General features: G+C 39.2%; 1 protein-coding gene across 18 annotated transcripts in view; it reads right to left on the reverse strand.

Moving 5' to 3' along the window:
- Positions 1 to 90: 90 nt before the first annotated feature.
- The window catches only part of CELF1 (CUGBP Elav-like family member 1), a 61,351-nt gene continuing 43,175 nt past the window's right edge, over positions 91 to 18,266 (reverse strand). For 9 of the 18 annotated variants that reach the window (XM_066997669.1, XM_066997665.1, XM_066997667.1 and 6 more), the window contains 4 exons: positions 16,372 to 16,485; positions 16,011 to 16,196; positions 14,615 to 14,758; positions 3,541 to 12,974 (listed from right to left, as the gene is read on the reverse strand). In XM_066997669.1, coding sequence (XP_066853770.1) covers positions 12,847 to 12,974; positions 14,615 to 14,758; positions 16,011 to 16,196; positions 16,372 to 16,485 — 572 coding nt within the window. In that variant the 3' untranslated portion in view covers positions 3,541 to 12,846. Of the gene's footprint in view, positions 1,492 to 1,820; positions 1,984 to 3,540; positions 12,975 to 14,614; positions 14,759 to 16,010; positions 16,197 to 16,371; positions 16,486 to 18,266 lie in introns of those variants that run through there. The other 9 variants (XM_066997670.1, XM_066997666.1, XM_066997668.1 and 6 more) reach the window with 3 other exon arrangements.

Raw genomic sequence — 18,266 nt, forward strand, 5'->3', positions numbered from 1 at the left:
TGATAATAACAACTGAAAGCAATACATTTCTGCATAAGAAAGATGCAAGCACATAAGAAGATTGTCAGCCCAATTATAAGATAGCTTTTAACTCGCCTACACATCTTTGAAAGAGTAAAGTTAGACTGGTTACTCTAGGAATCAAGTTTCATACCCCTATTGATCTGGTGCAATTTTAATGGGCTTAGTCTTTGTTATGTATAGATTTACTCTGCCCTTCAGAAGAAGAGATACCTAACTTGGGGAGTGGGGAGATGCCTCAGAGAAGTTTAACATTTTTCAGATACAGAAGTCCCAGACACCTGTTTGGGATCAGGCCAAATAGAAGAAATGGCAATTCAAAGTTTTAACAACAGACCCACATGCTGAAGCAGGCATGTCTCCAGCTACCTCCCTGCACCTACATGAATACGGTGCCCCAAGCAAAGGTAATGACTGATGGAATCCCAGTTGGACCATCTTGGTCTAGATCATGGCTGCCTAAGGAAACAGAAACAGCCAAGGGAGCCTTCCTGATACAATATCTTTAAGGAAAGTAGGACACACAATAATAAGGAGTCACAGCCTGCAGAGGTTTTACACCATAGCAGTCATCTTCTTAAGAGATTCCATCAACACCTTTATCCAAAATTTTCTCAGAAAAGTATTTTAAAAAGTATTTTAAATGGTTGAGAACTCTTGCTACAACCAGGCTGATTCTCTTCTGGGAACTTTTGATATTCACATTATTTAATTTTTCATTGTTTTTCAGGGACGTAATGTGCTTGGTGAAGCTTCAGCATAGACTGTGTGCTCTCAAATTCTAGAAGTAGAAACTATGGAAAAACCTATAGAAGACTGAAGGAAAATAAAGCTGACACAGAGCTGGCTCATGTGCCAAGATCACTTCAGCAGCACTGTCAGAATATCTATTCCCCATATATTTTAGGACTTCATTAGAAGTCTGATTTGGAAAATAAAAAACCCTCTTTCCAGCAGTGATTTTTATATGCCTATCTGGAGGTGAGTGGCAGGATGGACACATGATACAGAAGGTTGATCCCTATGGAAAGCAGTGATAACGATGAGGCCATCAGTTTTCGGGACTTGGAGTAACTGAAGTTAAGAGGGCCAGAGACAGGAGACATTGCAGTTGACAGCATGAAAGAATGAAGCCAGGCAGGACTCAAGAAGAGGGAAATAAAAAAGAAGTCACAATTCTTTGCTGGAGCAGACCATTTTGTAAAATTACCTTCCACAAGTAGCCTGTCTGTACCTTAACTCATCCTGATGCCTTTGGAACACTTCACTTCATCCATAACGCTGCTCTTATATCCGATGAGGAAAGGTCAAAGTGGAAAGGAGATGCCTTGCAGTCTGCCAAAGCCATTCTAGCAGGTAGATGATCTGTCCTGCATTTTCTTGATTGCACTGTACTTCCTTGCTTTTGAGTTGCATGCTATTCTCCTCTGAAACGCTGCTTAGTTTCTTAAGAATCCACTCACAACTAGTCTGCCAAGATGAAAATTTAACCTAGTAAAATAAGGGCTAGAACTGTCAAGCTCAAACTGGCCACTTTCAAAAAACAGAAACATACTCTGATATGGAACGTACCACTTTGAGCCCAATGAGGCTGCCTAAATATGGAGGGGTAAATGGGTAGCATCACCAAGACACTCACTGAGAAACTAACAGCAGTGGTCAGTCTGTGGCTCAAGATTGGTCTAGTTTATAAGTGATACAAGTACAGCTTCTACATTAAATGATCAACAGTTTTCCTCAGGAACTACAAATAGGTAAGCCTGTGAGGTGCAAGGAAACGCTAAGTCGGGGAATCTCACCTGTCACGCTGTGGAGCTATAGTCATACACACGGTCACTTCCTCAGAGTGACCACACTGAGCTGCTCGTCTCCTTCCCCACTGCTCTTCATAATGTATCCCCTGTGGTTCCTGGCCATATGAAGACAGCAGAACATGGCTGGTAAAGTCAGGAAGATTGGAGCCTGGAGTTAAAACAAGTAGTGAAAGGTGGAGGAGGATGTGAGAGGAAAACAATTTTGCCTAAACATTCAACATCAGGACTTAATCTACAGGGTTGTGTTTTCATGTTGATGAACTTAAGAACCCATGTGAAATGCTAGTGATTTTCAGAAATTAATACACTGGCTCTTATTTGTAGTTTAATACATCTAAGTATTGATGGATCTAGTCTCAGTTTCATAAGATATAATGGACAAAGTTGCTAACTGATTGTCTGAGATGACGCTAGCCAATTTCGTTGCACAAGCAGGAATCTTCCATCCCAGCTAAGCAAACCACTTCTCCGATTCAATTGTTTGTTTCCATCTTTCACCTCAGACATATCTGAACTGAAATCTCTCCAACCCCCTTCTCAACAGCTGCAAATTAAAATGAGTGATCCCAGCACACTATGCAACAGGTGGCTCAGCGCCTTGCTTCGCAATTGGTGCACTGCAGAGAACGGAATGCAGCACTGAATCCTGATGCTTGCAAGTGCTCTCAGATTTATTATCATGTAGGAAGTAATGGGGTGAAACAGAGTCTACCAGATAACAGAGAAAAAGGACATGGAAGAGGAACATAGCTGACCTGAAAGTGCTTGCAGTCTGAGATGGAAGCCAGAAGGAAAAGCATTATTGAATTGTAGGATTTTTCACAAATGTGGCAGTCATAGCCAATGTGGTACTTTCCCTCTCAGAGGGGCAATATTAACATCAAACTCAGTCAAGTTTTTAAGTGAATTATACTCTGACTACAGCAATTATTTATCTTTAGACAAGTCAAAAAATTAATGTACCTTAGTTCTAAGAGCAAAGCAGGTTAACTTGAGCTTATCACAAAACCTGAGCTAGTAAGTCCTGAGGTGTTAAAAAAAAAAAAACCCAACAGGTTTTATGAAAATTCCAATCACTTTGGATTTCTCTGTGTATTATTTCCAGGACCACGAGCACTGGGAACTGCAGATACCTTCACCTTGCAGAACCAAGATAGGCTCAGCAAGCTGGGTCTTGTTTGGAGTAAGGAGGCAGTGGGAGTGGAAGGTATGGTGCTTGTAGGAGAGGTATGAGATGATTTCTCCAAGAGTGCTTATCTAATCCCACCCACCACCACACGCCCATGCTGTTCTTATATAGCTCAAGTTTGGTGTTATGCTGAAGTTCATCAGCCCTTGAAACATCATGAAGCACACTGCATGCACAGGCAAATGGCTACCCAGCACCACTTCTGTGAGGCCGCAGATATATCTACAGGCCACTCCCCAGTGTATCACGTTTGCATTATCCAAGATTTTTAGGACTTGACTAGAAAATGATACAAATTGAGGCTACACAAACAAAACCTTTTTCATTTATACTCAAGGTAGCTGATCTACATGGAAGGCTATTTTGTGCATCTAGAATAGGTAACATTGGATCATGAAAATTTTTGCAGCTCACGGCTACAAAACTGGAAGACAGTTCTCTCATCTCTCTTCAGCTTCCCACACCTGTACCCAAAAAGAACCTCAAGTTCAAGACACAAACACAACACACAAGGACTCTTCTCAAACAGTTTAATAGCAAATAAACAAAGGAAGGTACCACACTTGGCATATACAAAATGACTTGTTGTCGGTGTGTCTGTGCAATTAAAACAGCTTTAAGTTGCCCTTTGGGACAAAAAGAAAAAAAAACACACACACAAAAGGAAGAAAATTCCTTTAACACATACTCGCTCGTTCCAAACTTGTAACAAATCTTTTCATTTTAAATCCACTACACAAACTCTGCGATCAGATCAGAAAAGCAACATGTGCTCCTCTACTTTTGAAACCATTAAAGTAAAATCCGTAATTCTCTACAGAGTACAACACAATTTCACACAAAAAGACATTTTGTTTTGCAAATCAAAACAAGAAAAAAGGAACAGCTCAAACAAGGTAAAGAAAAGCATTTCTACGACTGAACCACAACTTCGAGTTGATTAAATTCCGTTACTGCAGAACAGACTCTACATTTGGTCATAGTGGCAATTTGTTTTCTCATCACATTGTGAATCACTTTACATTGTTTTCTAGTAGAAAAGGCAAAAAACTGTACAAAACCCCTAGTGTTAAATACAATGTTTGTACCAATAAAAAAGCCCACAGGTTTGTCTCCAAAATGTAAATTTTCTTTTTAAATTATTCACAAAAAGCAGCCAAAAATCAGAAAGGCAGCTGCTGCTCCACTGTCTCAAATCCATTAAAACCACCACAGAACAATTAAAACAACCAAAGGAAGAAAAGGAAATAAGAAAGGAAAGAAACATCCAACATTTGGCATTTTGGTTTTCTTCGGATATTTTTCCACAGGTTTCCCCAGAGTTCCTTATGGAACCAAATGCGCACGTACAGAAATGTATTGGCAGTTACTCAATACACTGCAGGGTATCAGTGCCCCCCAGTGACACCCAGCCCTGTGCAATCAGACTGTGGGAATGACAGCAGCCAGCCCACAACCCTACCTCCAAAATAAACAAGCCTCTATCCTTTTCTCACCCAGCCTCACACTTCACTCCCAGGTATATGTACCATATCCAAAAATTGTTCTGTCTCAAGCAGATTAAGGACTTTCTACACAAATCTAACCAGTATCTATTGAGAATATAGAGTATCCTCAGCCAACTCAGGAGTAGGGTAGGAGGATAAATCCTTTCGCATCTTCATTATCCCAAACACTGGACAAAAGTAAGATTTCTATACAATCAAACATAATTCATTTTCTCAGCAAACCCCTTTCTCCTGGGATTTCACTTCACATTATTTTATACTGTTAAGATGCCTAAACTAGCTCACTTTGCCTTCCGACTGAAACTTCATCACAGCACACACTCTTCAGGTGCCTTCATCTAGAAGCTACGTCCCAGTTTCTACCTGTGCAGATCGTATGTAGGGTAGGGGGAAGCCTGCCACACAAAATGCAGTAACCTGTTCTCTTTCATCCTGCAAGCTAGAAAAAACTGCTTAGCTCATTACCCAATTAAAAACTAAACAAAAACTAAAAAATCTCCGTAGAGATTCCCCAGCTAAGGCCCTTGAGAAGAGAGCTGGGGATGGTACCCTGTTCAGGTAACAGCTTCAGAGGCTGTTGTATTGTGCTTGTCACTTGGGAAAAGAGCCAGCAGTTGTATGACCAGGTTTAAAAATGCTTTCTCTAGAAGATTTCAAATGCTTTATTTCAAGAGCTACCCTAGATCCTTCCAGGATCCTGCCACCAAGGTCTGATTGACGGTATTAAGCTGGGGCTGGACTTCACAAAAATGTGCCCTGATTTATACAAAATGCTAGTAAAGAGTGTTTCAAAGGAGCCCTAGCTTCAGAGAGCTTTAGAAACAGAAATACTGTGAAGTTCCTCCACCTTCCTGCTTCCCAGCTGTCCCCTTCCACCAAAACTCCTACTACAGGAACAATTCAACCAAGCCCTCAGGAATCTGTGACAGCACTGGAGATGAAACGAGGTCCAGGTGCTCTGTCAGGCAGACAGTCTAAGTGCACAGGTAGATGCCCTCAGGTGGCTTCTGATCAGATATTTGCCATACCAAAAACACCAATTTAAAAGGATACCTTTGAAACCCATTAAATTGCTCAGTTTTTGCACAAACTATAGAAAACAGAGAGGTGAAGGTGATATATACGAGGGTGTGAAGAAAACAGCAGGAAACATGCAAAACATTTCTGGGCACTATCTCAGTTTGAAAGAATAAAACGAAAACATCACATTTTGCTGAGGAGATTGTAGTTACGAAAAAAACAAGCATGCTGGGGCTTAACAAAATACAACATCAACTTTGATCAAATTTTCACTGCAGACTGATAATCACACAGGGAAGCGGGGGAAAAATAAAATTAAAAAAAAAAATCAGTAAATGCCAGGGCAAAAATGTAGCTACAATCAGAAGAAAATGTATTTCAAGTGTTTTCTGCTGATGCCACTCAAGTCACAAGTTTGAACTCATAAAAACACATGCTGTCTCCTCAAGCACAGAAACCAGATCAGCAAAATGTGACTAGGAAGTCTCCTGAAAGATTGAGTCACACCACATAATTGACTTTTTCTTCAAAACTGTGTTTTTAAAACTAAGCACACAGAAAAAACTAAGCCTAGAAAGTGATTGGCTGTATGTTCACAGAAATACAAATACTCCACAAGGTATGCTAGCAAGGCTGCTCTGAAGACAATTACAAAGAATCAGATTCACAAAATCAAGTGGTTATCTTACGAAGGTCTAGAAAAATAGAAATTCTTTTATATTCAAATGCAAGTTTAAATATTCCCCCTTCAGCAGTCTTTCTAGCAAAACCAATTTGGCAGCACAAAAAAAAAAACAAAGAAAGAAACAAACATAATAAAAATACACATCAGCATCAAAAGTCAACACAAGGTCAAAGGTGAGAGTTCAAGCATCAGAGAAGCTGAAGAGACAAGGATTTGGACGATGTACTTGAACGCCACATCGACATGCTTTAGGCACAACGATGAACAAACGGCAGGAATCTAGAAAAAAAACAAACCAGAAAGAGGGAGACCCACTGAGTTACACAGAGCAGTACATCCAAACGAGGAGAGAGAGAACAAGAATGGGCACTGTACAATGAGACCTCCTGGGGAAGGGAGTTGACAGGGAAGGGCAGCACATGCCAACGATGGACAAGTAAAAGTCAAAGTACATGAAGGACACCAAGTAAACATCAAACTGCCAGAAACTAAATGGAAGCAGAGACCTCGATTTCCCTCAAAATCCAGTCTGTGGAGCACTCCACAGCCAAGTGACATGTTGACTAGCATGCATTCACCTTGTCCCGTGCCCAGTGTCTCTATTAGCTCTGTTTAAGAGAAGAACAGAGCAAGCACTCTCCCCAGGAGACTGACTCCAAAAATATGGCTCCAGGGCTCACGTTTGCCCACAGAGATTGAGACTGTGAGAGACAAGACAGGACACAAGGGATTCACAGGTGGTTTGACAGCTGAGACTTTTCCAGCATCCTAACATGGGAAGTTCTTAGGCAGTGGTAGCCCAGGAAATCCGCGTTCTTTCCTTCAGCTACAGTCCCTTCTCATTCCCTAGGAGCCCATGAAACTGGGGTTAGGTGGTTTGGAACAGGGGGAAAAAAAGATTATACAAGACATAAGTGGAACCAAAAACCCTACATATTAGAAAAGAATTCCTTAAGACTTGACTGCAAGTTAAGACTTGTCCTAGCTGAGCACTTTTCATATCGTTAGACCTGCACAGGGATTTTCCTCTCCCAACCTTTATATACAGCCTCCAGCTCCCTGACTTTGTGAGGAGGGGATTCTGGGCTCTGAGAAGCTCTACAGTCACTGTTGCCAGTTTGATGAGTAGAAAAATGCGTTTCCTGAAGCTTTCACAAAGTTTATAAATACATTAATTCTTATATTATGTGATACAACTTTGTTTCCTCCCCTCAGCCTCTGAACTGCAAAACAGAAGAAACATTTTGGGAAGAATGTGGGAGGCAGGGGAGAGAAAAGGTTTTTCTTCACCCCCGTCCCTGGAACTCCACTTTCTCTCTTGTTTGCTGCCTTATATTTTCAGCACCCCTCAAAGCTACAGGTTGCAGACTAATGCAAGATGAGACTTTCATATAGCATTTATAGCATGATTGAAAATATAAAGCATTGCATTCTAGTGCCAGAGCAAAAAGTAGCATGTCACCCACTAAATCTGCAAAACTTACCAGAAATGCTAAAATAAAATTTCTCTTTGTACTTTCCAATTTAGAGAAAGGACTTGGTATGGAGTTTAAACCAACCACAGCAGAGTACAATGCAGCTCTTGCAGTTATTTCTGTAGTTCTAGAAATACTCTAGATAATTTGCAGACAGCTGTGAGGTTTCAGTCCTAAACCACAAAGGCAAATGCATCATGAACTCTGAAGCATGAGAACAAATAAAAGGCATGAAATCAAGTGACATCTAGCATGCACCATAGGAATTGTGTGTGCAATTTATTTAGGCTTTTTGGATAGATTAAGTATTTCACTCAGCAGTTTTGAGGGGAAAGTCCAAGATTCACTGAAGCTATTAGGAAGGACTGGCCTACAACAGCAGAGCCATGAGAAGCTGAATGAGAACTGAATGACTTAGGGAAAGTTATTTAATTTTGTCCTTGTTTTATTCTCACAATTGTGATAATGTAATGCAACTACTCAGCATTCTGTATGTTATACTTTGTGGTAAGTCTGCTCAGGGATGTATCCTTACGTTTAAGTGTTTGCAACAAGCAGCTCTCAAAGCATTTTACTTGTTCATAGCTGCACCCTTCAACTGCAATTTGCTTTATTCAAGTTGCTTTTAGGTGCTTCCAAATGAAACAGTTAGAACAGTTCTATAATTAGATGGATTTTGCTTGGCTGTCCTTCCCTAACTTTCAACTATTAACAAGAAACATTTTAGTTAATTGTATGATACAAGAAGAACCTATCACTCCTAACTTCTTATTTAGGTGTAAAGCTTCTTCCTTGTAGAATTCTGTGTTGCTAGGAATTTTTGAGGCATCTGTTTTCCAGATAATAGAGCCCACAGCTAGTAAACTCTTTCATTACTAAAATACAAGAATAAATTCATCAACATCTCATACTTCTGAGAAATTCTAATTCTCATTCTGCTTAGGCTTTAAATTTTATGACTATGTATCAAAGGCATTTTCTAGAAATGCAAGTTTTGTACAATTGAGTGGGAAAAAAAAGTTAGAGGGAGATATCTAATTTTGGACTGTTGATTATCTAGGGGGCTGAAGAATCTATGAGTTCGTTTGCTATAGTACCAGATGGATACTAAGCAACATTAGACTAAGATTTCAATTGTTCATAATACTTTCATCTTATTACGGTATATCTAGTAAAATCAAAGGTCTTCTGAGACAAATCTATGAAATATACCAGCATTTCCATCTTGCTTCTAGAAAATACTTAAGTACTTCCTTGTCACACACATAACACGTAATTCTATTTTATCAGACATCTTACTAGCTTTTGTTGTAGCAAATTCAGATTCTTTGGTTTGAGTTTACAGAATGTTTTGCCCAGGGGGCTAGTTAAGCCAATCCCTCTGCAATTTATTTGAACTCACCCAACTCCTTTTGTACAATCCAGGAAATAAAGCATTTGGCACAAGAACAGATTATAATACAGAAACCTATCTGATTATAATTTCCAATATTAAAATACTGAGGGGAGAGTCAAGTTTGCCTCAAATGGTTTTGCTACTTCCGTTTCTTGTTCCTTTATAACATTCCTTCCAGTCTCATGGTTCCTAACCTATACTAGCACACTTTTAAAGTTATTATTACATTGTTGTTCTGCAGGCAATTTCCTCATCAGGATTATTTCTAAGCATTACTCAAAGAATTTTGGTAGATTCTTTTACACCAGCTGCTCATCAGAACCAACTCATTTGTTTTGGGCAGTTTACCCCATGAGGTCCCAAGAGCTGACTGATTTGCTTTGTGCTTGAATAAGAGCATGAAGGAATTAAAAATAGGAAAAAAAATAAAATGAATCCTCAAGCCCCCCCAAATCCTAGACTTTCCTGACAATCAATGAGAAAGAAAACTGGAAGCCAAGAGGAACATAAATCTCTATAGTCAGCAGCAGCCACCAAACAGACACAGGAATGTTGACTTTATCTGATCAGTTGTTAACAGAAAAAATCTGCCCAAATCACAAACTTGATACATTTATTAACTTTGGCAACATATACATTGATACACCAAAAAAAGGGAAATCTCAAACAAATACAGAAAAAGGGCAACATCTTCAGCTGGTGAAAATTGATGCAGCTCTACTGAAGAAAGCAGAACTGCATTGATTCAAACCATCTGAGGATCACATCTTTTAGAATTTAAGCTGCATAGATATTTTGTTTCTTTTCTTTTTGGCAATACTTATAATACAGTTACGCCAGTAAGGCACAAGAGCTAGCCCAAGTTAGGTGTCTAAGGTGGTTATGTCTGGGAGGAGTCACTGACCAAACTAAGCCACATCGTCAATTGGTGAATCTCCTAAAGTCAACAGGAGTTGCACCGATTTGCAACAATGCCAAGCTTGATCTGTAAGTCACAGTACTGAGGACACGCTATAGGATGCAGAAGCTAAAATGTCTAATTTTGGACAACTGAAATGACTACTAAAGAGGTCAGAGCATCAGGTTAAAAGAAAAACAGGAAAAAGTTCTCAGCACAGTGGGGTAGGGCGCAAAGAAGGTAAGAGTGACTGTAGAGACCCCAGAGCACAGTGCTCTCCTCCACTGGTTCACAGCGTTCATCTTCCCCATTTGGCAGTTGTTGGGCTGCAAACAGGCCACTGAAAATCAGTAGTTTCAATCATGCACATCATTATGTGTGTAAAACAATCACATTCAGGATTCTACAAAACCCTGGCCTTTTTTTTTTCCAGTGAAATAATTTAGGTAATAAATATTCTCCACCCTGGAGCGGTATAAAACTTCTATAAAAATAGAAACAACATTCTTGGTTACAGCAGGTTGCACCTGGAGCAGCTGCTCCCAACTATTTTTTTCTATTTTTTTTTCTTTTTTTTTGAAAAGTATATTATTTATAAAAAATCCCATTATCACCCTGGAGGCCTTCACACTCCAACACTCTTCTCAGAAAACCAGGACACATCTTTCCCGTTGTGCAGAATTCAAGTGTACATGGTTCACTTAAGTGTTTACGTTTCTAGAGAGATCCAAATAATTAACATTGAAGGGTACCACATGCCAGCATAACTGGGAAATTTGGCAATCTGGCCTTTGAACCTTTGCCACCACAAAATGATCTGTGTTAATACTGACAGATTTACCTGTCTGCCATCAATATGGACAGGTATCAACTGTTTGATTTTCAATTTAACAATGGAAAGGGCTCTTCTTGGATGCTATGGGTCAGGCCTTCTACTTCTGAGGTTTGAGATCCCTGGGAATGCATGACATTCCCAACAGACGACCACGCGTGGGTGCACAGATTCTGAACATGATCTCAGTCAGGTTTGATGGGTTTAGTGCTCCTCCTGCTGGAGCAGAACAGACAATCCAAACCCTATGTCTGACTCCACACACATTATTTAGCAGCTGGCTCCCAGACAGCAGTGTTTGTTAGCTTATGCCCTGGGAAACAGCATCAACAACTGGGAATACAAAGGAAACAAGGAAGAGGAGAAAATATGAGGTAAATTGAAATTCTGTTAGACACACAGAAATTGTAAACTTCCTCTTGTGACAGAGGTGGATTTTAATGGTTATAACATGGGACTCTACTGATTTCTTAAAACAACTCAGGCCAGAGTGTCAAAAGTCCTCTGAGTCCCCTAAAACCAGTGTATAAGGCCCTTAGCAATGCACTAAGAATTTCAGAAGTGTGCAAAAAAAAAGTGTGTTAATTGAAGGGTTGTGTTCAATTTTCCTTCAGTATAAAAGATAACAGTACCAAAATGCAGAATAAGACAATGTCTCAATGCTCTGCTCTGGTTCCACAGCCTGGGTATTAGCCCTGTTTAGCACTGGTACGCACCACCTTAAAGGAAAACTGCAGTATAAAGAAATACCTAATTACTAGACTAATTCACTGCACAAATTAGTTGCTTTTTCTTTTAAATAGGCGATTATCTTTGCAACAGAAAGACTGAGAAAGCAAATCCTGTAAGAACACGTATGAAGCAGGAGCCTCAAGAGTTGTTTCAGGGTAACACTCTGGGCTTTGTATCTCAATTTAACAGTCATTTTAATAGAGAAACAAACAGCACGTATTATGCTTATCAGAATGAATTCCAAGTAATATTCTGCAAAAAGGACATTACTCCACAGAAATGGAGAATGCAATGAACTGTTAGGAAAAAAAAATGGCAAAAAATCTGCAGGTTATCAGGGATTAAAAGTTTCCTGTTTCCAGCCCCAGATGTATTTATCTAGACTCTCTAACCTATGTCGCTCTAAACTTAGCTAATTATAAAGGATAAGTTTTCTTAAATATGGAGAAATTCACTGCATCTCATTAGTATTCAACTGTAAATAGTGAAGTTTTCTGGGCAGAGACATTAACTAATAATTTTATAAAGTGCTGTGTACATTCACAGTGCTACATACACACTACTTTATATACAACAAAACAAACAAAAAACACTGCAGTTTTCCTTTGGCTTATTAATGTGTTCACCCTTCCAACCTGTCTCCTGCTTTAGAGATGATTTATTAATTCCCCACCATGGCATACAGTTAAGGAAGCATAAAAGAGTGGGTGTGGCATGACAGAGGCTATTTGGAGTTGGTTCTTTGCTCACCCAAACTTGGATGGACTAAGTTCTCCTTCCCCATCTTTGTTTCCGTCAGCTGTTCAGTGTTATTTCTGCTTTCCCCTCTCCTCTCCCTATGGCAGTGTGGTGTCAGTTCTGCTTCCCCTTCTCCTCTCTACCCCAAGGCAGTGCGGTGTCAGTTTCCACGGCTCCCTTTAACCTTACCTCCCGACCCCCAAGGAGCTGGCATTGGTCCTTCTCAACACACACTGGTTACAAACACAGCAAACTTCAAATAAGGGAAAAAAAAAAACAAAAAAAAACCTCAGCGATATGGCACCTAAACTCCAAAGTAAAACACTGGAAACAAAAGCACAAACTTGTCCTCCATTCGAAGCAGGATTCTCAGCAGAGGCTGCAGCCGAGTCTTCAGGGGAAGATGTGCCAGATAGAACGGCATGGATCAGCTTCCAGGACTGTAAAAACACAGCCTTAGGGCTTCGAATCACTAAGTGCGCTCTTCTCCAACTTACCAGAAGATCCTTCTCACTCCAGTCCCGGAGGGGAGGGGCGCTCAGTATGGCTTGCTGTCATTCTTAGAGCGCTTGAGCTGTACTTTCAGACGCTTCATGCCAATCTGAAAGCCGTTCATTGACTGAATGGCAGCCTGTGCAGAGACAGGATTGTCGTAACTTACAAAACCTGAAGAAAAGGAAATACACTATTATAGCATGCCAAAGTTGTAGAACGGCTACTCACAAGGTATGAGAAGCTTGCATGAAATGCAATTTACAAGAGCTCACAACTGTTTAGTAAGAAGTTTTTATGAATACTCTAAGGGCTCTCAGACAAAGCTTTGTTTTCTGATGTATGGAACTTCGATCAAAAGATAAACACAACTCAGGAAATTGAAATAATACTTCTTGTCTTCCAACAGGAAAAAAGAGTGCTGATGTTTGTCCTGTAATATCTTACAGCTGTGAGAAAACCAAACGTGGAAAATGTTAATCTATATACGAAAGTTCAGTAAAGATACAAGACTGAAAGCACTGTCACATGCAAGTGGAACTTAAGGGACATGGTTTAGTGGTGGACTTGGTAGTATTAAGGCCATGGCTGGACTTGATCTTAAGGATCTTTTCCAACCTAAATGATTCTATGATCTTGGCATTATAGGCGTAGGTTTGTTTGGAGTGAAGTAGCTGTTAAGGCAGCATGGTACTTGTACCAAAGATTAAGTTTTTGTCTTATGAAAAGTTGCGTATCATTCCAGGAGAACAGTATCCCCAAAATTAAGTTCCCAAGGTTTTTGAAGAAACCTACTACTTTAAATAACTCTAGTCAATGGTTGGTATCACTGTCTGGAGAGATCATTCCATACGCAGGTGTTACAGCCTGATGCTCAGCATATTTTTTGCTGTCTTCTTTGTTTTGTTTTCACAAGGCAAAAGCTTGTCCACATCTTTTAGACCATCGAAATACTAAAAAACCACATGGTATTATGAAGGCACGATACTATGGAAACCATGAAGACTCATCTCTCCTTTTCACAGTCAGGAGAGCTTACAGCACTACAAAAATGCTACAATTGCTCTCTCTCTGTTGTTTTCAAAGTGGTGAAAAATGAAACCATTGAGTTGTGCAGTCCACATGCACAGTCTTCTGCTACACAAGCTAAAGAAGAATATGTCCTTTGCTCACAACACAGACTTTAGCAGTTCACTGAAAATAATCTATTTGGATAATAAAAATAGCATGACATGTTGATCTATATTTTTTGTTTAAATTTCTTGCCATGATGCATCTCCAATCTGAACACACAATAATTAGAACAAAATTAGGATAAGGAATGCAACCAAAGTTAGGTAGTACATAACAGCTGAAATGGTTCTTCAGTTACAAAGGTTTCAAGTATTAGGAGGAAGCTTTAAAAATGCCTTCAAAACATTTACAGAGCATGAAAGTTCAGTGCTCCCATAATGTATGGTAGCCTTCATATAAATAGAAATAATTCGTAATGATTATGTAGTAACATACATAGCAACATAAACAGTTCTTGAAAAGAGAAAGGAGGGAGAAAAGGAGCTGTACCATGATTACACAATGGTGAATTATCTAGGGCCCTAATGATATATTTTAAGGCGTAATAGCATGAAATTATAAAATGAGAAAAGTTGCAAAGAAAATCAGGAAAATCCAGTTCATGACTGGAAGAGTTCAGATTTATTTAATTTTAGGGATACGGAAAAAGATTTATTTCTTTACTTAAAAGCTAGACTGTACAATATACTAGAAAAGATTACTAGAAAGAAGCCACTCCTCTACAGATAGACCCAACGTACCAAAACACTTGCTTAGATTGGTCTGCTTATCAATGAAAACCTTGGCAGAGACGACATTTCCAAATGGCATGAACATCTGAAGCAGATCCTGATCCCCAAACTCCTGGGGGAGATGGTAGATAAACAGATTGGCTCCCTCTGGACCTTTAAACAAAAAGTAGGAATATAAACTCAGAAAAAGAATAGATAACATAGGCCTACTTCACAAAAAAAAGTAAAAGAGCCATTCAAGCCAAATCATCTAGAGAATACAATGACATTGCTGTATGCACTTCTACAGAGTACTTGATTCCAGAATAAATCAACCTGATCCTTTGCTGGGATTGATCATTCATGTAATTCTAGCTCTTTCTCCACCATTTTTGCTCGTAATTTCCACATCGTACGAAAACTGGTTCACAGATCCTAGTTGTAACAAAAGCTGAACAATAAACTTGAACTTATTTTGTTGCCAAAAGGAACTACGTAGATCAACAGAAACAAAGTAATCAGATTATAAGTTATCTCACATTCTTTTCTAATCATCATCCTACATTCTGCTGAAAATTTACTCATATATTCTTCTTTATTTTACACTACATGTTAAATTGATTCAGAAATTGAAGAGTTAAGAGATCAGCAATAAGGATCTGAGGGAAGAGATGAAGAACAAAGACAATGGAGTTCACATTTAGAAATACCAAGAAAATAAATTAAAAAAAAAAATTAAAAAAAAAACAGAACAACTGATTCTCTGAGAATAGGATTTGTCAGGCTGAGGACCCACACCCTCCCCCAAGAAAACTGATGGGTACTATTACTAAGCATTTAAGACTAGTTAAATACTACTAAATACTAAACACTGCCTGTATAAAAACTACTTTGGACAGTCCTTAGAGGGACCTCACAGGTTTTCCTTCGTTTTTTTCCCCAATAACTATTATTCTAAGCAATGCCATGAAATTAAAACTCTGCACATAGGGTAAGTCACCGGGGAGACTTCATTGCAGCTTTTCAATACTTATAGGGTGCTTTAAGTATTAAAGTATTGAGACGGAAAGCAACTTTTTGCTTGGATAGACAATGACAGGACAAGGGGGAAAGAATGGTTTTAAACTGAGAGGGGAGATTTAATTAGACATTAGGAGGAAATTCTTCACTCAGAGGGTGGTGAGGCACTGGAACAGGTTACCCAGAGAAGTACTGGATGCCCCATCCCTGAAGGCGTTTCAGGACCAAGATGGGAGAGGCCCTGGGCAACATGATCTAGCAGGTGGCATCCCTGCCCACAGTTAGAATTAGATGATCTTTGAGGTTCCTTCCAACCTAAGCCATTCTATGATTCTATGATGGCAGCTGCAAGGGTTGGTCTTGCCCTTTTGAAAAGTCTTCTCGAGTTGTACAACTTTCTGCCTACCTTCTTTTTGACTTCCTGCTGCACCAATACTTTGTTGTGTTAAGAGACTCTGGTTATAGAGCGTGGGCAACGCAGCAGCAGCATATTGCTGGATTCCAGAATAAGCCTGTGTGAGGGCTTCCATTGTGCTACCTGTCCCATTTGAGAGACCACCGCTGCCAAGTCCTCCATTTAAGGCTGCCATTCCTGTATATAAGAAAGAGGAAGTAAAGATGACTAAGTAGTGCCATCAAGTCAGAACAATTATCTTTCAATACTCTACACTACTATAAAAAGAAAAGGAACAGGAAAAAACAGAACTAGCACAACTTGAGGAATGATAATCAGCTATTCCCCCAGCCCACCACAACACACAGCTTACCTGCTAGAGAGCTAACATTCAGGCCTGCTGTAGCCCCTGCCAGTGTCTGCAGTGCTCCAAGAGAAGCCATGGGATTAACAGAGGAGCTGCTACTGGAGCTAGGTGAGGAACCTGCTATTAAAATAAGATAATTAATCCCAAACAATACCTTTTGGTTCTGAAAACTCAACTTCTTCATTAAATCATTTCTGCAAGAAAAGCTAACATGCAACAGACTAAGGCAGAAGAGAAGACTGTCAGTAAAGACACCCTAAGCCCACACAACTTGATTGATCACACCACTTGTATGTAACCCCTTTCTATATTTTGGAAAATATTCTGCTTCCTAACAACATCCGCTTTTTGCGACAGTAATAATTTAATCAAGTGTAAGGCATTCAATCAAAATATGATCATCAGCTAAACTTTGTATCTCAGTCAAAGTAACTAGCAGCAATGCTTATTACTGCCTGAAATGAGTAAGAATTGCTATATATTAACATCAAACCTTGACACACCACATAAGGTGAAAAAGACCTGACACACAGATATTAGCAACATTAAAGAAAACTCCAGTCAGACTGAACATATGGTTTTCCCATACTGCCAGAGCAGAAACAGCAGATGCTCAGATTATTCTGACACATTAAATAATTTTCCATTAAAAAATCCTACTGCAGCAGCTGGGGCTATGGCCAAAAAAAGATTTGGAACACAAACCTAAAATACAGAGCCAATCCTCTGTTGACTGTATCACTAACACCTTCAACCATTTTTACCTCAGTAAGCGAAGTCTACAGATGCAATCCCTAGCAGACTGCTGGCTTACATGGCCTGCCACATTCTGCAGTAGGTAGAGTTAGAACTGAACACTGGTGCAGTAAAAGCATCTCATAGTCCTTTGAGAGGAATTTATATCTGCTTGGGTAACAGAACTTATGTCAAAGTTCCCAAGTCAAACATAAAAACTTATGACTTATATCAAGTAGGTAACAAAAGAATCGAAATTCAAGCATTTTCAGTTTCCTTCTCATTTTTTGTAATTCTCAGTATGCAGTATTTATCCATTAAAACTTTGAAAATAATTGTTAGCATCTTTCAAGCAGATTTACACACACCACGTATACATCAATTTATATATGCTTCACAATGTCTCTTCTGGAGTGGAACGTGGTAACTGTTTAAATGGAATACAGCAAACTTACCTAACAAGCCACAGCAAAAGCGTGCTCTTGTACCCAATGAAAACTGCACGAGAACCCAGGGGGCTGCACTTTGTATTACAGTTCACTTTTTGTACTGACAGAGGAAAGGACAAGCCTACTCTGTGAAAAGTTCTAGACAAACTCTTAACAAGTCAGAAATTGAAAGACAATGTCTATAAGACATTGACAAGCTATATTTCAAGATGCTAACTCCAAAGAAAAGACAACACTTCCTGTCTTACTGTCAGTAGCATATTAAATGTTGTAAAAAAAAAAATACAGAGAACAAGTTACAGTAATTCTCAAGTTGGTAGAAAAACAGAACAGCTGGCTGAATAAAAGCCAACATTCAGAAATGATACAGCTGCCTTGATTTTAGAGTATCACTTGTTTCTGCAGCACTTCATTGCTAATCTCCATAATTCAAGCAGACACTTCATTTGACAGATGAGAACACTATTTCAAAAGAAAAAAACAAGTAGCAGCATGGGAAAAAAAGAATAGAGCCAAGGCTAGAGAGCAAAGTAAAAGAGAATGGATCCTTTCCCAACTTCAAAAAGGTTGTGATTTTAAATCAATTCATTTAAACCACTGCAAAAAGCTGAACACAGTTATTTTAGTTTAGTTAGCTTAAAAGACATCTGTTTAAGCAAAACAAGAAAACCTTTAATATGAGATAATTTGGCTTGAAAACACCAAGAAAATTTAATA

The sequence above is a fragment of the Anser cygnoides genome, chromosome 5, assembly GCF_040182565.1.
Source record: "Anser cygnoides isolate HZ-2024a breed goose chromosome 5, Taihu_goose_T2T_genome, whole genome shotgun sequence".
Classification (NCBI taxonomy): domain Eukaryota; kingdom Metazoa; phylum Chordata; class Aves; order Anseriformes; family Anatidae; genus Anser; species Anser cygnoides.